At 48.7% G+C, this 26,719-nt stretch overlaps 1 protein-coding gene across 1 annotated transcript in view; it reads left to right on the forward strand.

The window, feature by feature from the left end:
• Window positions 1-26,719, forward strand: part of mgat4a (alpha-1,3-mannosyl-glycoprotein 4-beta-N-acetylglucosaminyltransferase A) — a 363,169-nt gene that overhangs the window by 294,659 nt on the left and 41,791 nt on the right. The window contains exons 9-10 of the mRNA XM_072477186.1: window positions 6,013-6,143; window positions 17,960-18,067. Coding sequence (XP_072333287.1) covers window positions 6,013-6,143; window positions 17,960-18,067 — 239 coding nt within the window. The remainder of the gene's footprint in view (window positions 1-6,012; window positions 6,144-17,959; window positions 18,068-26,719) is intronic.

The raw sequence follows: 26,719 nt of genomic DNA on the forward strand, positions 1-26,719 counted from the left end.
GGCGAAACCCATGCAAACACGGGGAGAATGTGCAAACTCCACATAGACAGTGACCCAGAGCCGGGATCGAACCTGGGACCTCAGTGCCGTGAGGCTGCAGGGCTAACACACTGCGCCACCATACTGCCCTAAATTCTAAGATTCTAGTCCTACCAACTTAGTCTTTCCTCGAATGACAGTCACGCCATCCCACCAGTCAGCCTGCTGAACATTTGCTGCGCTCCCTTCCTATCAAGAATATCCTTCCTCAGATAAGAACAGCAAACTGCACACAATACTCACCAATGCCCTACAAAATTGCAGTAAAACATCCCTATTCCTACACTCCGATCCTCTTGCTATGACAGCTTATATACCAGTTGCCGCCTTTACTGCCTGCTGTACCTGCACGCTTACTTTCTGCAACTGATGCACGAGGACAACAAGGTCTCGTCGAGTCAAATAATAATCAGCTTCCTATTTTTGCTACAGAAGTGAACAACCTCACATTTATCCACATTATACTGCATCTGCCATACTTATGCCCTCTCGGTCTGTCCAAATCCCGCTGAAGCATCTCTGCATCCTCCTCACAGCTCACCGCACCCCCACCCCCCCTTGCAAATTTGGAGATGCATTTAGTTCCTCATCCAAATCATTAATATATAATGTGAACATTTGGTGTCCTATCACAGCGGTACCCCACTTTTCACTGCCTGCCAATCAGAAAAAAAACCATTTGTTCCAGCTCTTTGTTTCCTGTCTGCTAATGAGCTTCCTTTCCATTTCAAGGCACTACCTGCAATCCTATGCGTTTTAACTTTACAAAGTAATCTGCTGTGTGAGACCTAGTCGAACGCCTTTTGAAAGTCGAAATAAACTACATCCACCGGTTCTCCCTGGTCAACTCTACCAGTTACATCTTCAAAGAATTCCAGTCAATTGGGCAAGCATGATTTCCCTTTTGCAAATCCATGCTGACTTTGTCTGATTACACCACTGCTTTCCAAATGCTGTGCTGTGAAATCCTTGATAATGGACTCTAGCAACTTCTCTTCTACTGGCGTTGGGCTCACTGGTCTATAGTTCCTTGTTTTCTCTCTACCTCCCTTTTTGAATAGCGGGGTTATATTACCTACCCTCCAATATGTAGGAACCATTCCAGACTCCAAAGAATCCACCAATGGATCTACTATTTCTAGAACATTTCCTTAAATACTCTGGGATGAAGATTATCAGGCCCTGGAGATTTATCCGCCTTCAATACCATTTATTTCAGCAAAACCATTTCTCTACTAATACTGATTTCCTTCAGCTCCTCACTAAAATTCCAGAACTTCCGGTGCATTATTCATGTCTTCCTTTGTGAAGACAGAAGCAAAGTACAAATTTAGTTCCTCAGCCATGTCTTTGTTCCTGTTAGGAATTCCCCTGTTTCTGACTGTAAGGGGCCTGCATTAGATTTTATTAATCTTTTTCTCTTGACATACCTATCCCGCTAGCTTACTTTCATATTGTATTTTTCCCCTTCTTAATCAATCCCTTGGTCCGTCTTTGCTGAATTTTAAACTGTTCCCAATCCTCAGCTCTATTGCTGTTTCCTGATAAATTGTAAGCCTCTTATTTGAATCTAATGTTATCTCTAATTTCCCTTATAAGCCATGGTTTGGCCACAGTTCCTTTCCTACACTTGCGCCAAATAGGAATAAGCAACTTTTGGAGTTCACCTATTCGTTCCTTGAATGCCTGCCGTTGGGTAGAATTATGATTGATATTCTACCGCAACACCACTTTCCCGCCTGATCCTCGCAACCCTTCATTCCCTTTAGAGTCCAAAAACCCATCGATCTCAACCTTGAATATACTCAACAACTGAGCATCCACACCCCTCTGGGGTTAAGAATTCCATGAGGGCAGCACGGTGGCGCAGTGGTAGCACTGCGGTCTCACGAGTTCCCAGGTTCGATCCCGGCTCAGGGTCACTGTGTTGAGTTCGTACGTTCTCCCCGTGTTTACGTGGGTTTCGCCCCCACAACCCGAAGATGTGCAGGGTAGGTGGATTGGCCACGCTAAATTGCCCCTTCATTGGAAAAAATAAATTGGGTACTCTAAATTTAAAAAAAAAAGAATTCCATAGATTCACAATCCTTTGAGGAGTTTAAAAAAAAAATGAATTTGCCACACCATCTTTTTCTTTTAATTTTTTTATTCTCCTCCATTTTCACATTTTCTCCCACATTTGCATCCATCAACAATAAACAATAATCAGCAAGATATGTCAGTCCCCATAATAACAACGATCCCATCTACCCACCAACCCCCAAACCTCAACCTGCATGTTTACATAAACAGATGGCAAAAAGGAATCAGGGATTACCCGTAGTCACCCTTAATCTTACACAGCTCTCCCCCACCCCCCACCGCAGGTCTCCAGCTCCTCCTGTCCACTGCCTCTTGTAAAACTCCTCCCCCACCCTCTGTTCCTTCCCCCCCAACTTTCCACCCCGGCTAGACCACTCGGACCCTGTTCTGCCAGGCTCCGATGGCCGCAGCCCCTCCCCCCACCTCACTCCCGTTCACTGGCCGGCTTAAACCGGCCAGCGTGGAGGCCCCCGCCCGGGTCCCTTTCCCTCTTGCCGGCCCTAGGAAAGCCCAAAGATCCCCTTTTAGCACACAAACCCCGCATATCTACCTACACCCCAAAGAACTCTCATTTCAAGTGAAAATCCCGTCCCTTCCCTTGTCCAAATATATACCACATTGGCTCCTTTAATCTCTACACCCGCACGCAGTGATACAAAAAAGAATAAAATACAGTCATGAGGTTACATCGGCACATGGCCATTCCTCAATTTGTCAGTTCTGCCACAGTCCTTCTGCTTTCGCAAACTCCTCCGCTGCTTCCGCCGTTCCAAAATAAAAGTCCCTGAGCTTGTAAGTCACCCTCAGCTTCGCTGGATATACAATGCCGCACCGCACCTTGCTAATGTACAGTGCCCTCTTCACCCGGTTGAAGGCAGCCCGCCTCCTTGCCAGCTCCACCGTAAAGTCCTGGTATACACTTATACCAGCTCCAGCCCACTGCACCACCCACTTCTGCTTGGCCCAGCTCTGGACCTCCTCCTTCACACTGTACCTACGGAAGCACAGAGTCATTGCCCTTGGCGGCTCACTCGCTTTTGGTACAGGCCTCCACGACCGATGAGCCCGATCCAGTTCATATCAGGAGGGATCCTCCCCCTCCCCCAATAATTTTGCCAGCATCGCGGCAAAGTACTCAGTCGGCTTCGGTCCTTCAACTCCTTCGGGCAGCCCCACAATCCTCAAATTCTGTCACCTGGATCTGTTTTCCAGGTCTTCCATTTTTCCTCGCAGATCCTTGTTAGTATCCATCACCTTCCGCATGTCTTTCCCCATCGAGGCAAGTTGATCACCGTGCTGCAATAACGTCTCCTCCACTTCCTTCAGCGCCTCCCCTTGCTCTCGCACCTCCGCCACTGCGCTCGCCACCTCCGTCCTCACCGGGGAAACCGCCTCCTCCACCAGCACACTCAAACCTCCCTCATCTCCTTCCTCACCGTCTCCATGCATTTCGCAATCTGCGCCAACTGCTTTTCAAATTCCGCAGCCATCACCTTAGTTATTTCTTCAGCCGTAAGCAGTGCGGCCTTCCCTGGTGCTCCAGCCTCCATTTTTCCTGGTAACCCTGCGGTGACCTTTCCACTCCCCGACGGTCCTCCAGCTGTTTTTTTTCCGGCCGTTTTCTTGCTCACCCTCGACATTTTTCTTTGTTCCTTTTTTCCTCCTGTGTCTTCACTGTGCCTCCTCCGTGCCTTCTCCCTTCTTCTGCCGCCTCCGCGGACCCTGGGACCAGGCTTAAAGCCCCGAAAATGCCGTTGCCGACCGGGAGCCCTCCATTGTGCGGCCGCCTCCTGCCCGCCGTCACCGGAAGTCTCTTTGCCACACCATCTTGATGATACCTTGTGAATGTCTAGCTCAATTCCTGCAGAGTCTCCAGGAAAGAATTCACATGATGTAAATTGTAGAATATTACTGTTTTTAAAAAAAATAGAATCTTAGCTGTTTAGCCAGAAGAATGCAATTTGATATTGTGTTGTGGAGACTGCATTATTCTTTCCTCACTTTTTTTTTGTATCTCTTAAATCTAATGAGAGGAGACGGATCACTAATGTCCCAGAGGGTAAATGATTGTCTGGCACAGTGCCATTCACGTCACTGCTTTCAGCTGTCTGGGCTGTTAATTTAATTAACTGGATTTTGTATTGAATAGCAGTGAGGCCAATATCATTCACCATTACCATCGAGTAATCTGGACAGCAACATGTGCAGTTGAACACAAAAATACCAAAGTTGCAATCTTGAATTCCCCGCAGTGCTATAATACAATTGACATGAAATTGTGATACTTGCCCAAGCAGTGGGAATACCACTCCACCATCAGTAAAATGCCTGTGGCCTGGCACAATAGTCCTTAATAGGACCTTCAGTTATGGAAATTGGCTGGCTGCCTCCCTGGAGCGGGCTGCTGATTTAACTTGCAGCCCACTGCTGGGAAAGCTCCCTGATGCGGTGATACGGTGATGGAGAGCCATCCAATGTGTTTCACTGTTAGTTTAGCCCCCCTCCCCCTCACACTCCCCACCATGCCCACCTCTGTTCCTGCCACCCTGGGGTCAGTAGGGTTCTGTCCTGTGAACCTCAGCAAGAATTATTCGATCTGATTGTTAGAAGAGCCACATTCTTGCTTGCCCGCACCTGCCTCAGCATCCCTGTAGCAGGCGCTGCATTGGATCAGGGCAGGTTTCTACTCAAAAGCCTATTTTAAAAACTCAATGGGCAACTGCCAGTGTGGTGAATGGCACACTGATTGGCTTTGATTTTGCATTGTCTTTCTAACTGCTTTTCTCCCCATTACTAATATAGCAGAATAAACTGCTGATGTCTACTACCTGGACTCACACAAGATAATGGTCCTTTGCGGAAGGTGCCAAAGAAATGCTGTTATCCAATAGAGTTGAGAGGACATAAAATGTGTTTCAAATTGGCTCTATTATCCTCCCTATAATGAAGTATCTGAAAGATGTACAAAATATTCCAGCTGTGTTTTGACTAGTACTTGTCATCACCAACAGTAACTTGTATGGAAACCTGTAGAGAACAGTTAGAGGCAAAAATTAAATTATTTCCATGAGCAGAGCTTCAGCTGTTATGCCTCTAAATTGGCATCATCAATGAGTCCCGGCACCATACCAGGGAAAATACTAATCACATCATATAAATCCATATTCCCCTGCTAACTACTTTCTACACCCTAGCTATTATTCTATCGACAAAGTTAAAATCACTTTTATAGCACATGTGTTACCATATTGAGCACCTTGTGAGAGTCCATCTGCTGCATTCCTGTATTTCCATTAATTTAACTACACTTCACAAATTGACGGTGACCCTCCTTGATTAGTCTTATTTAGTTGCCCACTGATTTTATCCTTTTCATGAATTCTTCAAGCTTCCCCACAGCCCAGAGAAGGATAGGTGACCTAGAATGTCCTTGCTTTCCTCTTTCCCTCTCGGCCAGCAGTCTCTTCTTCTTCTTTCTCTCTCTTCTCTCTCTCTCTCTCTCTCTCTCTCTCTCTCTCTCTCTCTCTCTCTCTCTCTCTCTCTCTCTCTCTCTTCTCTCTCTTCTCTCTCTTCTCTCTCTTCTCTCTCTTCTCTCTCTCTCTTCTCTCTCTCTCTCTCTTTCCCCCCCCCCCAAAGTGTGCAGAACTACAATGCATGTGACAAATTAACACGTGAACATGAATGTTTAGGAGTATGTAGCAGTTTAGAAACATGCATTTTGACCTTTAAAAAAAAAAAAAAAATGAGCAAGTCCAGTTGCGTGAAACTGTCGGATACGGTTCAAGTAGTCTCGAGCGATTATAATATTCGTTATTTTCTGTAATACCTACGCTACATCAAACTATTTTGCACCAGTTGTGTTTGTTAATATTATATCGTTTATCTCACAAGGTAAAATGTTTCAGTCTCCTGATTTGAATCTTATCGTGGAGTTCATACTGATGTTCCATAAGGAGAAACCAATTGACTGGCTGTTAGATCATGTCTTGTGGGTGAAGGTCTGCAACCCTGAAAAAGATGCAGTAAGTGCAGAGCTTTGTTTTGTCAAATCTTTTGAACTCAAAAGTTCCCATTTTCAATATGCGAAACTGTTCATGATATTTTATTATCGTAAAAAAAACTTTAATATACAATAATATTTATTTTGTCGTAACCTCCGAGCTCCAAAGCAGTGTAACTGGAGGGTACCGCAAAGATGTGCTGGGGAAGTCGCCCACACCCCGGAAGTTCCCAGTTAAGGGTTTGCATGGCAATTTCCTGGGAAGTACAAACTTACTCTGCACTACGATCCATCTGAAAATGTGATTTAAATCACAAACTTTGGATGGTTCTGACTGTCTTTCAGTTATAGTTAACCGGAAAAAGTTAGAAGGGTTAAAACCACTTCTAATTTCTGACCACTTCTATCCACTGATAGCAATTACTCAGATCCACACTTACCCACATTGAGCTCCTGCCACACTCCCGCACCCCCACGGGTCTCCCCACCCCCACGGGATACACCCCCGCCTACCAGACCAAGAACCGTTAAACTTGGCTGACTTGACTTTTTAACTCACCTAATTAACAATGGCTAGTGCTGCAAAAAGGGGCCGAGGTCTTCTTTGATCCGACTGAGCTGCACTTTGATGCTGCACTGCCCAGATCCCGCCCAGTCTGAGTCGAAATGTCGGTTAAGATGGGATCGAAAATAATTTCCGGTAAGAAAGTAGAAGCAGAGTGGCAATCCAACACTGCCAGTCCATGAAGTACAGGTCCATTGTTTCTAATTTATTAGCCAGAAAGGTGTTGTGACCTATTAGCCTACATTTCTCCATAGCCAAGATGATTAAATGCAAAATCTAGCTTTGTGAAGTTATTCTACTTGACACATTTTGGGCAAGATCGTCCAGCTGTCCACGAGAAGGGATTTTCCAGTCCCGCCGACGGCGTGCCCTCGCAGTGGGATTCCTGGGGTCGTGGTGCGGATTCAGTGGGAAATCCCACTGACAGCGGCGGGGCCAAATTAACCCACCACTAGCCGTTGGCGGGCTGCCTCCCAGCACCAAGAAACGTCGCAGGGAGGCCAGAGAATCTTGTCCTTTATCTTGGAGCCGTGGTAAAGATGCAGGGGGCGATTCTCAGAGCCCCCCCGCCGGGCTGGAGAATCGGCGCAACCGCGCCACGACGCCCCAACGCCGGCGCGCGATTCTCCAACGGAGAATCGGGGCCATTTGCACCGACGCATTTGGCATGGCGCCGGGCCGCTGGAATCGGCAGGGCCGCTGATTCACCGTCCCGGATGGGCCGAGCGGATATGACAGAGTCCCGCCGGCGCCGTTCACTCCTGGTCGCTGCCGGCAGGAACTCTGCGCGAACAAAGAGTCTGGTTGATTTAAGCCATTCTGAAGCTTCTTCCACGGTTGCAGGATATCGCTGGCCTTCGACTGCATGTCTCTCTCTTCACAAATATTTAACATTACCAAGTTTTCCTACACCTGCCTTTCTGGGACCAGTCCAGCAGTTTCAATCATTGGTTCAGCAATGCTTATAGATCAAAGCGACCTCACAAGATAGGATATACATTTGGAACTCTCTTTCATCCCTATATTTTTTTCTAATTTTACGCTAAATAGATATTTCAAAAAATATCTATCCACTGGAAGGTTTGTAAATTCATTTTCAAAATAATAGCCTAACATTTATATCGCAGCGCCAGGTGAATCCACATCCCCTCCCCCCCGCTCCACTTAAAGCCACTTTGTTTTTATTTATATATTGTGGTTCGTTTGAATCCAAGCCAGAGACTAGGAGATGAAGGCCTCATCCAGCTGAGGGCATTTAAACGGAAAATGTGAAATGAGGTTTGGCATTCTTGCTCCATCTGTCTCTTGGCAGGAGTCCACAGCACAAATCCTGTCCCTTGTAATAGCTTCGCCTGTGGGGGCCAAAAGCTGAGCCGTGTATGTGTGTGTCCTGCTTAGTGAATACAACACCGTCTCTTGCTGCCTGCAACTGAAAGAATGACCCACGTGAAGGGTTATCGAGGCTGGAATGATTTTCTAGGCTAGGTTAGAGGATGAAGGATGGGTGGTCAGGGAGGGATTTCATGCGAGCAAGGCGCTGGAATGGGCCTCTAGGGCCTGCCCCACCATTCAGTAACATCACGGCTGTTCCAGAGTTTTCCCCGATTTGCCACCGCCTCCCAAATCCTCCTAATTGACCTCGGGTTTTATCCAGCTTTAATTTTGCCTTTTTCAGACACCGCTACCAATGGTGGAATGAAGGAAATTGGGGCTCCATAAGATGCCAGATTCGGAGGAATCCGGTGTTTGCTGAGGGTTTTGGGGCTGGATGAACTTGCCGAGATGGGGAAGAACGAGGGATTTGAACACCGGATGAAACTTTAAATTTTGATCCCTGGACCGGGAGCCAATGTAAGCCAGTTAGGACGTGGGCTATGGGTGCACAGACAGTGCGAGTTAGGATTGGAGAATTCAGCGTACTTGGCAGAGATGATGCACGCGCCAGGAGTATTTACTTTTGTCACTATTGTATCTGGCGACGGAACGAAACCACCTCAGAAGGTCATAATGTTTGGAGTCAAAGACCCTGGGGGCGATTCTCCGAGCCCCGCGCCGGGCCGGAGAATCGAAGCAACCGCGCCACGGCGGCGGCGCGCGATTCTCCGAGGTGCGGAGAATCGGCGCCATTTGCGCCGGTGCCACACCGACGCCCCGCCCCCCGCAAATCGAGCCACGTCCCTGCCAGCCCCACGGAGGCCCCAGAACAGGGGTCTGGGAACGGGCGCCGCGCCGGAGTAAAAGACTCCGGTTTTTACTCCGGCGTCGGCACTTAGACTCCCGTTGGGAGAATCCCGCCCCCTGTGTATATTATAACCCAGAGATGATATGATAACATAAACATGTAGAATGATAGAATTTCTACAATGCAGAAGGAGGCCATTTGGCCCATTGAGTCTGCAATGACCCTCTGAAAGAGCACCCTACCTAGACCCACGCCGCCCCATCCAGCAACCCTATCGAACATGTTTTGGACAGTAAGGACGAACATAGCATGGCTAATCCCCCTAACCTGCACATCTTTGGACTGTGGGAGGATACTGGTGCACCCGGAGGAAACGCAATGAGACATGGGGAGAACGTGCAAACTCCACACAGACAGTGACTAAAGGCTAGTATTGAATCTGGGTCCCTAGCACTGTGAAGCAGCAATGCTGGCCCCCCATACCACCCCCCCCCCCAAATCACATTAAAGCCCACCACCTGCCTGTTGCAATTTTCATGTGTGACTGTGCGTGAAGAGGCAGCCTACCTATCTTGGCATTGCAAAGTCCGGGTTCAGATAATAAATGTCAGGTATTAGCGGCAGAGCATCTGCCACACATTCTCTCACTGCCATTTGTAACAAGTGTGCTAACCAAGCATCCTTAAATGAACTACCCAACATCACTTACAAAACAGCCCAGTGAATCTGATGTGTGGCAGGCAGCCAATCTCCCACCCTCCCCTTGGAAGCATCAAAATAGCTCCGACGTCAGGCCAGCACCAACAGGCTGTCCTCATTCCATTTTAAGTGCTATTTTTAAAACCAGATCCCTTGACTTTTACCAGTGGTTAAAGATTGCATGCTGAAGGTTCCTCCATTTTGTTTTTGTATTTCAAATTATTGGTTTATGCTAGTGGTAGAATTTTCATTTAATATAATCTTTATTAGTGTCACAAATAGGCTTACATTAACACTGCAACAAAGTTACTGTGAAACGCCCCTAGTCGCCACATTCCAGCACCTGTTCAGGTACGCTGAAGGAGATTTCTGAATGTCCAATTCACCTAACAGCACGCCTTTCAGGACTTGTGGGAGGAAACCGGAGCACCCGCAGAGCGTGCAGACTCCACACATACAGTGACCCAAGCCGAGAATCAAACCCGGGTCCCTGGCCTTGTGAAACAACAGTGCTAACCACTGTGCTACTGTGCCGCCCATATGTAATATTACATGCCTATTTAAATATTACATACATTGGATACACAGCACACAAATTGGCCGTTAGCTGGGATTCAAGATTTTTCTTTTACTGACATTTGGGGATATTTCTGGTTTTTTTGTGACAACTGAAAATCAGTGGCATGTCTGTTATGAAACTGCCTTGCCAGGATTCATTTCTTAGATCTGTGGTTGGTGGAATCAATCCGTGAGTTCTGTCTGTCTTGGAAATCTGTAGTCTTGGCAGCTCCGCTTTTGAGGTCAGAGAAGAATTTGGCAACATGCACATGCAGAGATATAAAGCAGTTTGAAAATAGTGTGAATGGTCATTAGAGTTGAATATATATGTTGTGTTATTCACCCTGGGGTAACACTGACTGCAACACGATGCAGTTAAATGATCAAGCATACACCAAACGTAGGCGTTGGTTCAATAAGATTTATTGAACTTCAGTAACGAAGCACACAGCTGCCTGTGGGTTGACTCTCTACTACTCTAAGTAAACTAACATTAACTATCTAGACCAGGCTAGCTCTGATCCACGTGTAGAAGGTGTTGAATGATTTGTACACCCTGACTGTCACTATAGTTGTGACCAGTGGAAAGAGGCAGAGTGCTGATGCCTCATGTGTTTTATAGTTGGAAGCCCCCCTCTGGTGTTCTGTCTGGTGATTGGTCGTGTTCTGTTCTGTATGTTGATTGGCTCACCTGGGTGTCTGTCACTGCCTGCTTTTACCTCATTATGTGCATGGGTGTATATTATGACATCCCCCCTTTTAAAAAAATAAATAAATAAATTGTCGGCTGCTTAGAGCATATACGATATATTTACAAAAGTAACTATATACAGCAATTGGTGAGTGAATGGATATGTACATGTAAGGTGTCTAGCGTGCAGAAACATAACAGTATATATACAAAGGAACTATTTATAAGTCCAGTCGTTGGGGCTGTCGTCGGATTCTTGTGGCTGCATTAAATGTATGATGTACGCCGCATTGAGGATGGGTGTGTGTGTTGCTGAATGCGAGGAGGCCTGGCCATGCATGTGATGATGCCCACTCGCTATGGGGGCCTTCTAGTTGGAAGCCCCCCTCTGGTGTTCTGTCTGGTGATTGGTCGTGTTCTGTTCTGTATGTTGATTGGCTCACCTGGGTGTCTGTCACTGCCTGCTTTTACCTCATGATGTGCATGGATGCATATTATGACAATATATGCAATGAGTTCTGTTATCTAATGCTGCATGAAGTGTATGATGCACGACCACTATCTGGTTTTCTTACTGCTAGAGAGAATCACTGTCGATAGTATTTATTATCCTTGTCATCTGGTCAAATGCATGTGTGAAAAAGATGGGCATGTTTCTTTAATATTAAAAATGCTATGAAATTATGAAGCATTTTCCTGTATTTTTAACTAATGGGATACCCAATGCATCTTGGAACAGAGCAAGCTGCTGAGGGGAGATTTAACAGAGTTGTATAACATTGAGTGGCAAAGATAGAATGGGATGGGAAGGGACCAATTTCCATTAGCAGAGAGATCAACAACCACGGGAATGCATTTTAAGTAATTGGTTGAAGGACTAAGGGGAGTTGAGAAATTCTTTCACCCAAAAGCTGGAGCATGTTTGGAACCCATTGCCTGAAGAGGTGGTAGAAGCAGAAATCCTTCATTGCACTTTAAATGTACTTGGGTATCCATTTGAAGTGTCGTAACCAGCAGTGCAATGGACCAAGAGCTGGGAAGTAGGATCAGAGCAGGAAAGCACCTTTTCATCTCGCAAATGCATGATGGGACGAAAGGCGTCCTGTGTGCCATTAATTTTCGATATACGATACCATGGGCTGAATTCTCCGTTTGGGAGACTCGGGGCGGGATTCTCCGTTTGGGAGAGAATGAGCTGGATTCTCCGATTTTTGGGGCAATGTCCGGAGGATCTGTGGCGCTTTACGTCAAAAAAATCGGCGGTGCCCTAGCACCGATCCTCGGACCGGTGAGAGACTAGCAGCCACCTCCCGGTGTCCACGATATAAACGACCGGAGAATTGCTGGGTCCGTGGCTGTGTATACGCATGGTGACGACCTGCAGCAGTCGCGTCGCACCACATGGCGCTGCCCCCCCCCCCCCCCCCCCCCCCCCCCCCAGGGCCAGCAGCAAGGCTCCTGCCCGCACATTTCCCGCGCAGTTGGGGACTCGGCCCATCGAGGGCAGAGCATCGGAGGAGGGCCTTCAGGAGACGTCCTGAGGCCGTCCCAACGGCGTATGGCGCGCTCCTTGATGAGGTTTTGTAGGGGGGCTGAGCATACGAAAACAGGCGCTGCCCCCGATTCAGCCGTAAAAATGGATTCTCCGCCTGATCACCTATTGTGAAATCAGCGTCGGCCAACGGAGAATCCCGCCCTATGTTCTCCCGCGGGAAGTGAATTGCAGCTGGTTTATAATCCCCCTGGGAGCGTAGACACAGTGCCCCTGTAATGGGGAGAATCCCCCCGCCCCCCACCTCCCCACAGGGACTCCTGTCATAGAGAGGTCACCCCCCCCACAGGGACCCCTGTGACAGGGAGATGACCCCCCCCACAGGACCCTTGTAATAGGGAGCTGAGCCCCCACCACAGGGACCCCTGTAATAGGGCGAAAGCCCTTATAGGGACTTCTGTCATAGGGAGACCCCCCACCCCCCGCAGGACCCTTGTAATAGGGAGATTTCTCCCATCTCCCACAGGACTCTTGTAATAGGGAGCTGAGCCCCCCACACAGGGACCCCTGTAATAGGGAGACCCCCGCCACAGAATGCCTGTAATAGGGAGCTGAGGCCCCCCCCCCCCCCCCCCGCACATGGATCCCTGTAATAGGGAGACCCCACCTCCCCACAGGGACCCTTGTAATAGGGAGACCCCCTGACCTAAGGAATCCCCCACACACAATAGGGAGCCCCTGGCAAGGATCCTCCCCCAGAAAAGAGTCCCTGTCTGGAAGTGCCCCTACAATTCCTTGGCTGTTGGTGTGTTCCCAGGATGCACATCAGTGGTGGAGGTGGCCTACTGCCTTCCACACCCTGTTGACTCGAGAAGTACCATCTCCATGAGCATCTTGGATGAACAGGATAATTAATTCATGCTGCATTCTGATGAAGCAAAAACATTCTTTCTACTTTAACTTTGGTACTGAAATGCTTCTAGTAGTCCTTAAGGGGTTGATGAGGAAACTGTGCTTTCTGTAAACTCACCGCCTACCCCAGCACCAGAAAGCTGTGTTTATTTTACCTGTGACTGGAAACTTTGTTTGCTCATTCAGTTCATTGCAGTCGAATTGGACGGTCAACAGCAATGGTATTGATGACCGCAAAGTAAAGTTTGGAGATCTAAACAGCTGAATTTGTCAGGTGCTGATGAAATTGTCTGCTTGGAAAAATATATTCATTAGTGTTGCTGCAGCGTCAGTAGTATAGTAGGGGAGAGAGGAATGTGCATACATTGATTCACCATAATCGGTAGCAGGTGGATTTGGAAGCTACATTGTTGCTCTGTACACTTTTTCACATTCATTATCAGGATGTGGGCAAGGCCAGCATTTATTGCCCTTGAGAAGGTGGCGATGAGCCACCTCGAACCACTGCAACCTCTGTCCTGAAGCTGATCCCACGATGCTAGTGAGGAGGAAGTTCCAGGATCTTCACCCAGTAAGGATGTAGTTCCAAGTCAACATGGCATGTGACTGCAAGGGGAACTTGCAAATGTTGGTGTTCCCGTGCGCCTGCTACCATTGTTCTTCTAGGTGCGGAAGGTGCTGTCGAAAAACCCTTGGTGAGTTGCTGCAGTGCACCTTGTAGATGGTACCCAGATGTTGTCCAGTTCTTGGTGCATCTGAGCATGGACTGCTCCATTATCTGAAGCATTAATGGAATGAACACTCCAGTTATCAGCACTACTGACGTTCTGATGGAGGGAAGGTCGTTGATGAAGCAGTTAAAGATGGTTGGACAGGGCAGTATGGTGGGGCAGTGGACTGCTGCCTCACGGCGCCGAGGTCCCAGGTTCGATCCCGGCTCAGGGTCACTGTGTGGAGTTTGCACATTCTCCCCGTGTTTGCGTGGGCTTTGCCCCCACAACCCAAAGGTGTGCAAGATAGGTGGATTGGCCATGCTAAATTGCCCCTTAATTGGAAAAAATGAATTGGTACACTAAATTTATTTAAAAAAAGAAAGATGGTTGGACCTCGGACACTACGCTGAGGAGCTCTGACGGTGATGTCTTGGGACTGAAATGATTGGCCTTCAACTGCCACAACCATCTCCTTTATGTTTGGGTATAACTCCAACCAGAGAAGAGTTTCCCTTTGATTCCCAATAATCAATTTTACTATGTGCTCTTGATAACACACAGTCAAATGTTGCTTTGATATCACTCTCACCTCACTGCACTTTTGTCCATGTTTGAGGCAAGGCTGGAGTGAGGTCCGGGGCCCAATTTGAGTGTCAGTGAGCAGGTTTTGCTGCTGAGTAACTGTTGCTTGATAGCGCTGTCAGTGACATATTGCATCACTTTGCAGAAATTGAGAGAAACACTGGTGCAGTAGATGGCTGAATATGATTTGTCTGCTTTTTGTGGACAGCATATAACTGGCTGGTCTGCTGTGTTGGGTAGGTGTGTACCTACAGTAACAGGGTGTCGAGGGACACATCTTGTCCTGGAGCACAAGTCATCAGCTGGGGTGTTGACAAAGCACATAGCCTTTGCTGTATCTAGTGCGCACAACCATTTCTGGATGTCACGTGGAATGAAGTGAATTGGCTGAAGACTGGCATCAATGATCCCTGGGGGCCTCCAGAAGAAGCTGAGAAGGATAAGCTATTCGGCACTTCTGGCTGAAGATGTTGCAAATAATTTCACCTGGTCTTTTGCACTGAATGAGCCATGCTCCACCATCATTGAGGATAGGGGGTTCACAGAGCTGACTCCTCTTCCTCCATTCGGTATATAATTGTGTGCCACCCAGCGACACTGGATGTGGCAAGATTGCAGAGCCTTGATCTGACCGCTTGTTTGTGGGATGGTTTAGTTGGGTCCACTGTGTGCTACTTCGGCTGTTTAGCATGCAGCTTGTAGCTTCAGCAGGTTGGTGCTTTGGTTTTTTTCGGTGGACCTGGCATTGTTCCAGGCATGCTCTCCTACACCCCACATTGAACCAGGATTAGACCCTGGTTTGCTGGTAAATATAGAGTGAACGATATGGCGGACACAAGGTTGCAGACCGGGGTGCAATTCTGCTGCTGATGGCCTAGAAGAACTCATGGATGCCCAGTTTTGAGGTGTTAGATTTGTCCTGAGTCTTTCCCATTCATCAAGCTGGTGGTGTCATATGACACGATGGAAGTGTGAAGAATGGAATTTGTCCCGGGGCTCTGCAGTGATCATTGCAACTGCAGCCGGCACATTGGTGAGTTCAAAAGGATTTTTCACTGGTGTTGGCACACTCATCACTTGCTGCTGGCCCAGTCTAGTGGCTATGTCCTTCGGCACACCGGCGGCTCGGTCAGTCGTGGTGCTACAAGCCAGCCTTGGTAATGGATATTGAAGTCTCCCACCCAGAGTATAATCTGGTTCTTGCGACCCTCAGTGCTTCTCTCAAATGGTGTTTGACATGGAGGAGCACCGATTCAACAGGGAGGCAGTAGGTGGTAATCAGCAGCAGGTTTCGTTGCCTGTGTTTGGTCTGATGCCATGAGATCCCCAGAGCCTCTCGACGTTTTACCACTGTGGAGTTATCTCTGGTAGGTCAGCCGTGGTGTACAACAGGACATACCCAGGGAAGACATTGGCTGTAGGGACTGTGACTATGTCAAGTTGCGTGATTAGTCTGTAGAAACATAGAAAATAGGAGCAGACGGAGACCATTCAGCCCTTTGATTTGCTCCACCATTCATTATAGTCATGGCTGATCATTCAGCTATGGAAGAGCTTTCAAATTTGGCATAGATACGTGGGTATGAGTGAAGAGGGTTTTCAGGGTCTGTTGGGGTGTGTATTTTCTTTATTTATGTGGGTGTTACTGGCAATGCCGGCATGTGTGTCCTATATCTAATTGTATTTGTAAAAAGTGGTAGCGATCCCCCTTCTAGAACCACTGTAATCCGTGTGATGTAGGTACACCCACAGTGATATTAGGAAGGGAGTTATGTGATGTTTCCCCGTGACAGTGAAGGAATAGTGATATATTTCCAAGTCGGGATGCTGAGTGACTTGGGGTTGGGGGGGGGGGGGGGGGAATCTTGCAGGTAGTGATGTTCCCATGTGTCTGTTGCAGTTGTCCTTTTAGATGGTAGTGGTCAGAGTTTGGACGGTGCTGTCGAAGGAGGCTGGACATTGCCCCTTTGTCATGTCGGAATCCAATGCCGAGGTTGCTCTCTGAAGAACATCAGTGAGACAGAGGATTTTTTTCAATGACAATTCTCTATATTTAGTTCCATATTTATTTAATTAACTGAACTTAAATTATCCAGCTGCTGTGGTCAGATTGGAAGTCGCGTCTCTGAATCATTACTCCAAGCCTCAGCATTACTCGTCCGGTAACACAGTCACTCTGCTACTGTACCGCTGAAATGTGTAATAGGTCTTTGTCTGTAATTGTTTGATAAGCGGTGTCCGTATTTGTAATTGCATGGTTTAACTGCACTCTCAAAAAATAGTTTCTTCACCTCCCAATGACCATTTTCTCTCTGGCTTTCTCGGCATATTCAAAACTTCCTTGTGCAATCGAATGGCAGGGTACGACTCCAGCAGAATGGTGGTCTGGCAAATTCTAACCCCCCAAATCATTATATTCCAAGTCTTGGGGAATTGATGTGTTTGCATTGTTGGAAAAAGAGAAACCAGTGTACCATTTCAGGGTGGTATTAACACTTGTCGCAGGATTCCACCAAGGCTCCCCACTCTCCTACACTGCCTGCCCCACAGACAGCATTTCAAGCTTCGCTATCAGGAGGTGTCCTTTCCAGTTGTTTGTCCTCCAGTCCAGTGTTACACATATCCATTGTCAGGTGAATTTCCATTAACCGATCCTGTAACATCGTGTGGTGGCACAATAATATGCTTTGGCTTATGAATATTCAGCACCTCATTATATATTTTGGAACTCTGATTATGAAAGTATGTTTGCTCCTACCGTGTGTGTTACCATTCTCTCTCTCTTTTTTCTGTTTCCCTCTGTCTTTCTTTGCGTGCCTCCCCCTTTTTCGTGTCATTTTCTCCCTCCTTTGTCCTTTCACTTTGCCCCATTTCTCTTCCTCTCTCGCCAACTAGTTTACTCCCTCCACCCTAGCCCTACTCGCACATGCTGACGTTGAATTCTATCTGCTGCTTTTAGCCCATTCCCGCATCGCGTCAAAATCCCTTTGTAGTTTCATATGGTTTGAGGTTTGAATTATACCTCTTATTTTGGAATCTGCAAATTATGATCTGTATCCAAATTCATGGTGTATGTAATGGGCACCAAGGCCCCAGCACAGATCCTTGAGAAATATAATTCCCCACTTCCAACTACTCTGAACAAAACTACCCTCAATTGCACAACGCTTATCCTTCTTTAATAAGCTCCGATGTGGTGCTGACTTCTTTACCTCCATAGGCATTGCTTGCCACTCTTTGTGCAAATCTGTGGGCATGCTAAAGGACGGTGGTCACATTGTCTCACCAAGGTGCAATTAAAAGCTGAAACTTGAAAATAGGAAAGAATGAAATGCATTATTTCTCATTATTTTTCAGCCCGCTTTTAATCTCAAGCACTTGATATTGTCTGGAATATTCCTTAAAAAGCAAACCGCCTTTATTTTATTTTACTTGTGTCGTTAGAAACACTGCGAGCGGCAAAGATCTAACATCAGGATTCGATTCAGGCCTTCACTTTTCCAGCACGTTGGTTTGCATTCATCGCTGGCAGGCAAAATTCAGAAATTGACAGTGAGTACCATTTTTAACTGCTGTTGCGGCATGACATTTGTAAGTTTGGGTTAATTGAGGGGGAACGTGATGTGACTATTAATTACACTCCTGTGTAAATTGAGCTTTTCCTTACAGTGCCAAGAATGAGCTCCACCTTCCTATTAATGTTTTCATACTCTGGTTTCGCTTCACTGCGGTGAGAACATCGTGGTATGGAGCTGCTGAATCTCAAACTGCGCTGCCTCCTCTGAGATCTGCCCGCAGTGCTCATTTGAGCTGACTGCAGCATTACAGCTGAAGTTAGTGCTGACATAGTGAGCTCTCTAACAATACACAGGGAGGCAGGAATAACATGCGCATGGCCAGATTATGCCGAGCAGGCCTGTGCGAGGGAGCCTCGAGTTTGAGAGGTGCCATGCACTTGGTTTTAGCCTGTCTGGCACAGTTTCGGAAGTCATAATAATCTTTATTATTGTCACAAGTAGGCTTACATTAACACTGAAATGATATTACTGTGACAAGCCCCGAGTCACCACACTCTGGCGCCTGTTCGGGTGTGAGGGAGAATTCAGAATGTCCAATTCACCTAACAAGCACATCTTTCGGGACCTGTGGGAGGAAACCGGAGCACACGGAGGAAACCCACGCAGACACTGAGAGAACGTACAGACTCCACACAGACAGTGACCCAGCGGGGAATCAAACCTGGAACCCTGGCGCTGTGAAGCAACATTGCTAACCACTTCAACATGTTTGCCTTGTGCTGACAGATTCGTAACATTCAGTCCAAACATTTTTGTTTGGCCTGCTAATATCAGCATTTCAATTTAATTAAATCCAATTAACCCCCTTTTTTTTCTGTTTTACTCCTTGAAGACCCCATGCACCACTTTAAGCATTCATTCTCTCTAGGCCAGGCTGGCAGCAGCAGTGTGTGCCATCTCCAAGATGCACTGGAGAGCTCAAGGCTCCTTTGTCAGCATGAGAACGCTACCATCTCCTGCAAGTTCTTCTCCAAGCCACACACCATCCTGACTTGGACATGTATTGTCATAGAATCCCTTCACTGCAGAAGGAGGCCATTTGGCCCATCGAGTCTGCACCGACCCCTCGAAAAGATTACCTCACCCACACCCAATCCCCCACCTTATCCCGATAACTGCGGCCGCAGCAACAAGAGCTCCCACCATGATTCGCCGCGATTCCGGGGAAATCCCCGAGTCTTCACGCACCCCCGACTATCGTCGGCCTTTAGGGCTGTCATGAGCAGCCAGCGGGGCCGGTTTAGAAAACGGCGAAGAACCCCGCGCGGGTGTCGGGCGGCGGGGGCTGAGGCGCTGGGCCCAGCGCGGCTTTGAGGTCAGAGCAGCGGGGGCGGAGCTACGAGGAGGCCGAGGCGGCAGCCCCGAGGCCAGGGCACTATGTAGGGAGGGTGCTCCACGTCGGGTGGCTCCCACCTAGGAGGAAGAAAGAAGGTTGAAGCCTGGTCCCAGGGGAGCACTGGGTGAATGCAGAGGAGAAAGAAAGAAGGTTTAAGGAAGTTTGGTAAAAGTTTTTTGTTTTTTTCTCTCCCCCTTTTTTTTAAAAAAAGAAGAAGAATGTCAGATTGATGAAGGACAGGAGGGTGAAGGGGGATAGAGGAGAAAAGAAAGAAGATAAAAAACAATAAGCCGCTAAAGGATGCGAAGAGCAGCGTAGAAGAAAGGAGGAAACGCGGGTTCGCCGCCAAAGGAGAAGACGAGCAAAAGCAAAAGTGTTGACAGGATGGCGGAAGCCGAACTGCAAGGCGGGGCCGCACTACTTACGGTGGAAAAGATGACCGAGGTGATGGCGGTGGAGCTGGAAAAACAGTTTGCGAGGCTCATGGAGGCCTTGAGGAAGAAGATGACAGTCGCTTTGAAGTCATTGGTGGAGGAGGCAACCGCCCCGGTGAGGGTGGCAGTGGCAAAGGCATCGGCCGAGGTGAGAGAGCAGGGTGAGAAGATGAAGAAGGTGGAGGAGGCCGTGACACAACACAGCGACCAGGTCACCTCGATGGGGGACGAGCTGCGGAGGGTGGTGGAGGTTAACAGAGGACTCCGAGCAAAGCTTGAAGACTTGGAAAACCGCTCAAGGCGGAAAACCGCTCCAGGCGGCACAATTTGAGAATTGTGGGCTTGCCCGAAGGGACAGAGGGCCCAAGGCCAACGCAATGCTTCGCTAAGAAGTTGGCGGAGCTGATGGGGGAGGGTGAGAACCCCTCCCGGCACGAGCTAGACCGAGCTCATGGGTCATTAAGGCCGAAGCCCAAAGTGAACGAGCCGCCAAGGGCAGTAATTATCTGCTTCCATAAGTTTTGCATGAAGGAGAAAGTATTAAGCTGGGCGAAGCAGGAGCGTGAGGTGCTGTGGGATGGTACTGCGGTTCGGATCTACCAGGACTGGACGGTGGAGTTGGCAAAAAGACGAGCAGCGTTTGGGCGAGTGAAGGTGGCTTTGTACAAGAAGGGGGTGCGATTTGGTGTGGTGTACCCGGCGAAGTTGGGGGTAACGTATAACGCCAAAGACTTTTATTTTGAGACAGCGGAGGCGGCTGAGGCGTCATGAGAGCAGAAGGCTTGAGACAGACGTGAAGAGCGGATCTGGAAGAGAGACTATGGACTGTGTTTGAGCGGCTGGAAAATGTATAAATGTTACAACTTTCTTTTTGCTGATTTGTATTGAAATTTACTTCTCTTTGCATTGTTACAGAGTTCAAGTTAATGGTGGGTTGATTGGCGTTCTGGGTTGCGACGGTGACTGACCCAGGGGATCGATATGTAATGGTTAGCGGGATCTGAGAAGGGACCCCGGTGGTATTTGTAAACATATACACCCTAAACTGAGACAAAGCAGAGTTCTTAAAAAAACCAATGGCAGAAATCCCCAACCTCAACTCCCACCAACTCATCATGGGGGAGGGGGGGAGGGGGGAGGTGTGCAGCACCCAGACAAATCGAGCCCTAGAACAGGAGCCAAATCCGGAATGGGAAGAAAGTTAATCACCTTCATGGAGCAGCTGGGGGAGCTGGACCCTTGGAGGTTCAACCACCTGTGGGAGAATGGGTTCTCCACCTTCTCCCATGTCCACAAAGCCTATTCCGGTGTTGACTTCTTCGTAGTGGGGAAGTTGGAGCTTCCAGCGATGGTAGGGGGGGAATACTCCGCGATATTAACCTCAGACCACACTCCACTCTTTATGGACATGAGGTTGGTAATGGGCCGGGTCCAACTGGACACAGCCCCCCTCGCCGAAGAGGCCTTTCGCGAATAAATGTCACAAGCCATCGACAGGTAAGTAACCTGCAATCAAAACGGGGAGGTCTCACCCTCCCCATTCTGGGAGGCACTGAAGGTGGTGACCAGGGGAGAGATAATATCGTATAGGACGCTTAAAGACCGGAACAAAAGGGCGGCTAGGCATCGGCTGACCGACTCCATATCGGAAGTGGATTGGTGGGTTTCCCACAGCCGTGCAACTGCTGGTGGAGAGGAAAGATCTACAAATGTAATTTTACCTGTTCTCCACTGGGAAAGCAATGATCTAGCTCCGCAGACACGGGGCACAGAGACCAGGCCAGCCGCCGAGTAGCGCACCAGCTGAGGAAGCAGGCTGCCTCAAGGGAGATAGCACAGATAAGGGACAGAAACGGGAGGGTGGTCACGGCTCCAGATCAGATCAACAGAGCCTTTTCAAACTGTTACCGGGGACTGTACACTTGTGAGCCCATGGAGGGGGGACTCCGAGATAAAAGAGTTCCTCAACAGGTTGGACATACCAGCTGTGGGGGAGGATAGGAGATGGGGACTGGAAGCACCACTAGCTCTGGAAGAGATCATGGAATGCATTAATTCCATGCAGTCAGGGAAGGCACCGGGTCCAGACGTTTGGGGCAGCTCTGGCCCCACACCTGCGGGAGATATTCAATGACTCACTGTCGAGGGGGGTCCTTCTGCCCACACTAGCGTCGGCCTCGATCTCGCTGATCCCCCAAAAAAGGCAAAGCTCAGACCGAGTGCGGGTCATAAAGACCCATCTTGCTCCTGAACACTGCTGCCAAGGTCCTGGCGAATGTGACTGGAGAGCTGCCTGCCAAAAGTAATTGCGGAATATCAGACCGGGTTTGTCAAGGGCAGGCAGCTTACAGTGAACACCAGTCACCTGCTGAACGTAATTAAGACCCCAACCGGGGAGGTGACACCATAAGTGATAGTGTCCTTGGACACTAAGAAGGCCTTCGATCGAGGAGTATGGAAGTACCTCATGGAGGTGCTTGAATGGTTTGGTTTCGGCCTGTGTTCACCTCTGTGGTGAAACCTCTGTACAACGCTCCAATGGCGAGCGTAAGGACAAAGACCACCAGCTCTGAATATTTCTGGCTGCAGAGAAGACACGAGGCAGGGGTGTCCGCGTCCCTGCCGCTGTCCGCATTGGCAATTGAGCCACCGGCTATCATTCTCACATCAGTGAAGGGGTGGACGGGCATTCAGAGGGGAGACAGGGAGCACAGAGTTTCACTCCTGCGGATGACCTGTTGCTCTACGTATTGAACACCCTGGTCAGCATGGGCAAGAGAACTCAGAGCTTCCTCCGGATACAAGCTCAACCTGAACAATAGGGACATTTTCACCACGAACTCCCAGGGGAGGAACAGAGCTGGGACACTGCCGTTCAAACTGTCCCAAACCAAATTCAAAGAACAAAGAAATGTACAGCACAGGAACAGGCCCTTCGGCCCTCCAAGCCCGTGCCGACCATGCTGCCCGACTAAACTACAATCTTCTACACTTCCTGGGTCCGTATCCCTCTATTCCCATCCTATTCATGTATTTGTCAAGATGCCCCTTAAATGTCACTATCGTCCCTGCTTCCACCACCTCCTCCGGTAGCGTGTTCCAGGCACCCACTACCCTCTGCGTAAAAAACTTGCCTCGTACATCTACTCTAAACCTTGTCCCTCTCCTCTTAAACCTATGCCCCCTAGTAATTGACCCCTCTACCCTGGGGAAAAGCTTCTGGCTATCCACTCTGTCTATGCCCCTCATAATTTTGTATACCTCTATCAGGTCTCCCCTCAACCTCCTTCGTTCCAGTGAGAACAAACCGAGTTTATTCAACCGCACCTCATAGCTAATGCCCTCCATACCAGGCAACATTCTGGTAAATCTCTTCTGCACCCTCTCTAAAGCCTCCGCATCCTTCTGGTAGTGTGGCGACCAGAATTGAACACTATACTCCAAGTGTGGCCTAACTAAGGTTCTATACAGCTGCAACATGACTTGCCAATTCTTATACTCAGCCCCGGCCAATGAAGGCAAGCATGCCGTATACCTTCTTGACTACCTTCTCCACCTGTGTTGCCCCTTTCAATGACCTGTGGACCTGTACTCCTAGATCTCTTTGACTTTCAATACTCTTGAGGGTTCTACCATTCACTGTATATTCCCTACCTGCATTAGACCTTCCAAAATGCATTACCTCACATTTGTCCGGATTAAACTCCATCTGCCATCTCTCCGCCAAGTCTCCAAACAATCTAAATCCTGCTGTATCCTCCGACAGTCCTCATCGCTATCCGCAATTCCACCAACCTTTGTGTCGTCTGCAAACTTACTAATCAGACCAGTTACATTTTCCTCCAAATCATTTATATATACTACAAAGAGCAAAGGTCCCAGCACTGATCCCTGTGGAACACCACTGGTCACAGCCCTCCAATGAGAAAAGCATCCTTCCATTGCTACTCTCTGCCTTCTATGGCCTAGCCAGTTCTGTATCCACCTTGCCAGCTCACCCCTGATCCCGTGTGACTTCACCTTTTGTACTAGTCTACCATGAGGGACCTTGTCAAAGGCCTTACTGAAGTCCATATAGACAACATCCACTGCCCTACCTGCATCAATCATCTTAGTGACCTCCTCGAAAAACTCTATCAAGTTAGTGAGACACGACCTCCCCTTCACAAAACCGTGCTGCCTCTCACTAATACGTCCATTTGCTTCCAAATGGGAGTAGATCCTGTCTCGAAGAATTCTCTCCAGTAATTTCCCTACCACTGAAGTAAGGCTCACCGGCCTGTAGTTCCCGGGATTATCCTTGCTACCCTTCTTAAACAGAGGAACAACATTGGCTATTCTCCAGTCCTCCGGGACATCCCCTGAAGACGGCGAGGATCCAAAGATTTCTGTCAAGGCCTCAGCAATTTCCTCTCCAGCCTCCTTCAGTATTCTGGGGTAGATCCCATCAGGCCCCGGGGACTTATCTACCTTAATATTTTTTAAGACGCCCAACACCTCGTCATTTTGGATCTGAATGTGACCCAGGCTATCTACACACCCTTCTCCAGACTCAACATCTACCAATTTCTTCTCTTTGGTGAATACTGAAGCAAAGTATTCATTTAGTGCCCCGCCCATTTCCTCTGGCTCCACACATAGATTCCCTTGCCTATCCTTCAGTGGGCCAACCCTTTCCCTGGCTACCCTCTTGCTGACAAATGCCTTTCCTTTTCTTTTTGACGAGGCCTACAATATCTCTCGTCATCCAAGGTTCCCGAAAATTGCCGTATTTATCCTTCTTCCTCACAGGAACATGCCGGTCCTGAATTCCTTTCAACTGACACTTGAAAGCCTCCCACATGTCAGATGTTGATTTGCCCTCAAACATCCGCCCCCAATCTCTGTCCCGCCTAATATTGTTATAATTAGCCTTCCCCCAATTTAGCACATTCATCCTAGGACCACTCTTATCCTTGTCCACCAGTACTTTAAAACTTACTGAATTGTGGTCACTGTTACCGAAATGCTCCCCTACTGAAACATCTACCACCTGGCCGGGCTCATTCCCCAATACCAGGTCCAGTACCGCCCCTTCCCTAGTTGGACTGTCTACATATTGTTTTAAGAAGCCCTCCTGGATGCTCCTTACAAACTCCGCCCCGTCTAAGCCCCTGGCACTAAGTGAGTCCCAGTCAATATTGGGGAAGTTGAAGTCTCCCATCACCACAACCCTGTTGTTTTTACTCTTTTCCAAAATCTGTCTACCTATCTGCTCCTCTATCTCCCGCTGGCTGTTGGGAGGCCTGTAGTAAACCCCCAACATTGTGACTGCACCCTTCTTATTCCTGATCTCTACCCATATAGCCTCACTGCCCTCTGAGGTGTCCTCTCGCAGTACAGCTGTGATATTCTCCCGAACCAGTAGCGCAACTCCGCCTCCCCTTTTACATCCCCCTCTATCCCGCCTGAAACATCTAAATCCTGGAACGTTTAGCTGCCAATCCTGCCCTTCCCTCAACCAGGTCTCTGTAATGGCAACAACATCATAGTTCCAAGTACTAATCCTTAGCCTTACCCGTAATACTTCTTGCATTAAAACATATGCACTTCAGGCCACCAGACCCGCTGTGTTCAGCAACTTCTCCCTGTCTGCTCTGCCTCAGAGCCACACTGTCCCTATTCCCTAGTTCTCCCTCAATGCTCTCACCTTCTGACCTATTGCTCCCGTGCCCACCCCCCTGCCATACTAGTTTAAACCCTCCCGTGTGACACTAGCAAACCTCGCGGCCAGGATATTTATGCCTCTCCGGTTTAGATGCAACCCGTCCTTCTTATACAGGTCACACCTGCCCCGGAAGAGCTTCCAGTGGTCCAGATAATGGAAACCCTCCCTCCTACACCAGCTGTTTAGCCACGTGTTTAGCTGCTCTATCTTCCTATTTCTAGCCTCACTGGCACGTGGCACAGGGAGTAATCCCGAGATTACAACCCTCGAGGTCCTGTCTTTTAACTTTCTGCCTAGCTCCCTGAACTCCTGCTGCAGGACCTCATGCCCCTTCCTGCCTAGGTCGTTAGTACCAATATGTACAACGACCTCTGCCTGTTTGCCCTCCCCCTTCAGGATGCCCTCTACCCGTTCGGAGACATCCTGGACCCTGGCACCAGGGAGGCAACATACCATCCTGGAGTCTCTTTCACGTCCACAGAAGCGCCTATCTGTGCCCCTGACTATAGAGTCCCCTATTACTATTACTCTTCTGCGCTTTGACCCTCCCTTCTGAACATCAGAGCCAGCCGTGGTGCCACTGCTCTGGCTACTGCTGTTTTCCCCTGATAGGCTATCCCCCCCGACAGTATCCAAAGGGGTATATCTGTTCGAGAGGGGGACAACCACGGGGGGGGGGAACCTGGGATCCCGCTAGCTCACAACTGGACACGGCTCCATAAGTGGAACCTCTCCAGCCTGGTGGAGGAGGTGAAGAGGGGCTGACGGAGAGGGCAGGAAGAGTGCAGATAATACCAATGAATGTGCTGCCAAGGTGGTTGTTCTTATTTAGATCGCTTCCGATCTTCATCCCCAAATCCTCCTTCAGCAGGATGGATAAACTGATCATGACCTTTGACTGGTTGGGAAAGATCCCTCGGATACAAACACTGTCCTACAAAGAGGGCGGCACGTGGGTGTGGGAGGGGGGGGGGGGCGGAGGGAAGAGATTGGCTCTGCCGTACCTCCTATTCTACCACTGGCAGTGAACAGACTGAGGGTGCATGGTTGGTTGAGGGAGCCAGAGGCGGAATGAGTGCTGATGAAGGAGACCTCCTGTGCCGGGATATCCCTCCGGGCGCTGGCCACCCCCTCAATCCCATTCTCCTC

Source organism: Scyliorhinus torazame, chromosome 15 (genome assembly GCF_047496885.1).
Source record: "Scyliorhinus torazame isolate Kashiwa2021f chromosome 15, sScyTor2.1, whole genome shotgun sequence".
NCBI lineage: Eukaryota > Metazoa > Chordata > Chondrichthyes > Carcharhiniformes > Scyliorhinidae > Scyliorhinus > Scyliorhinus torazame.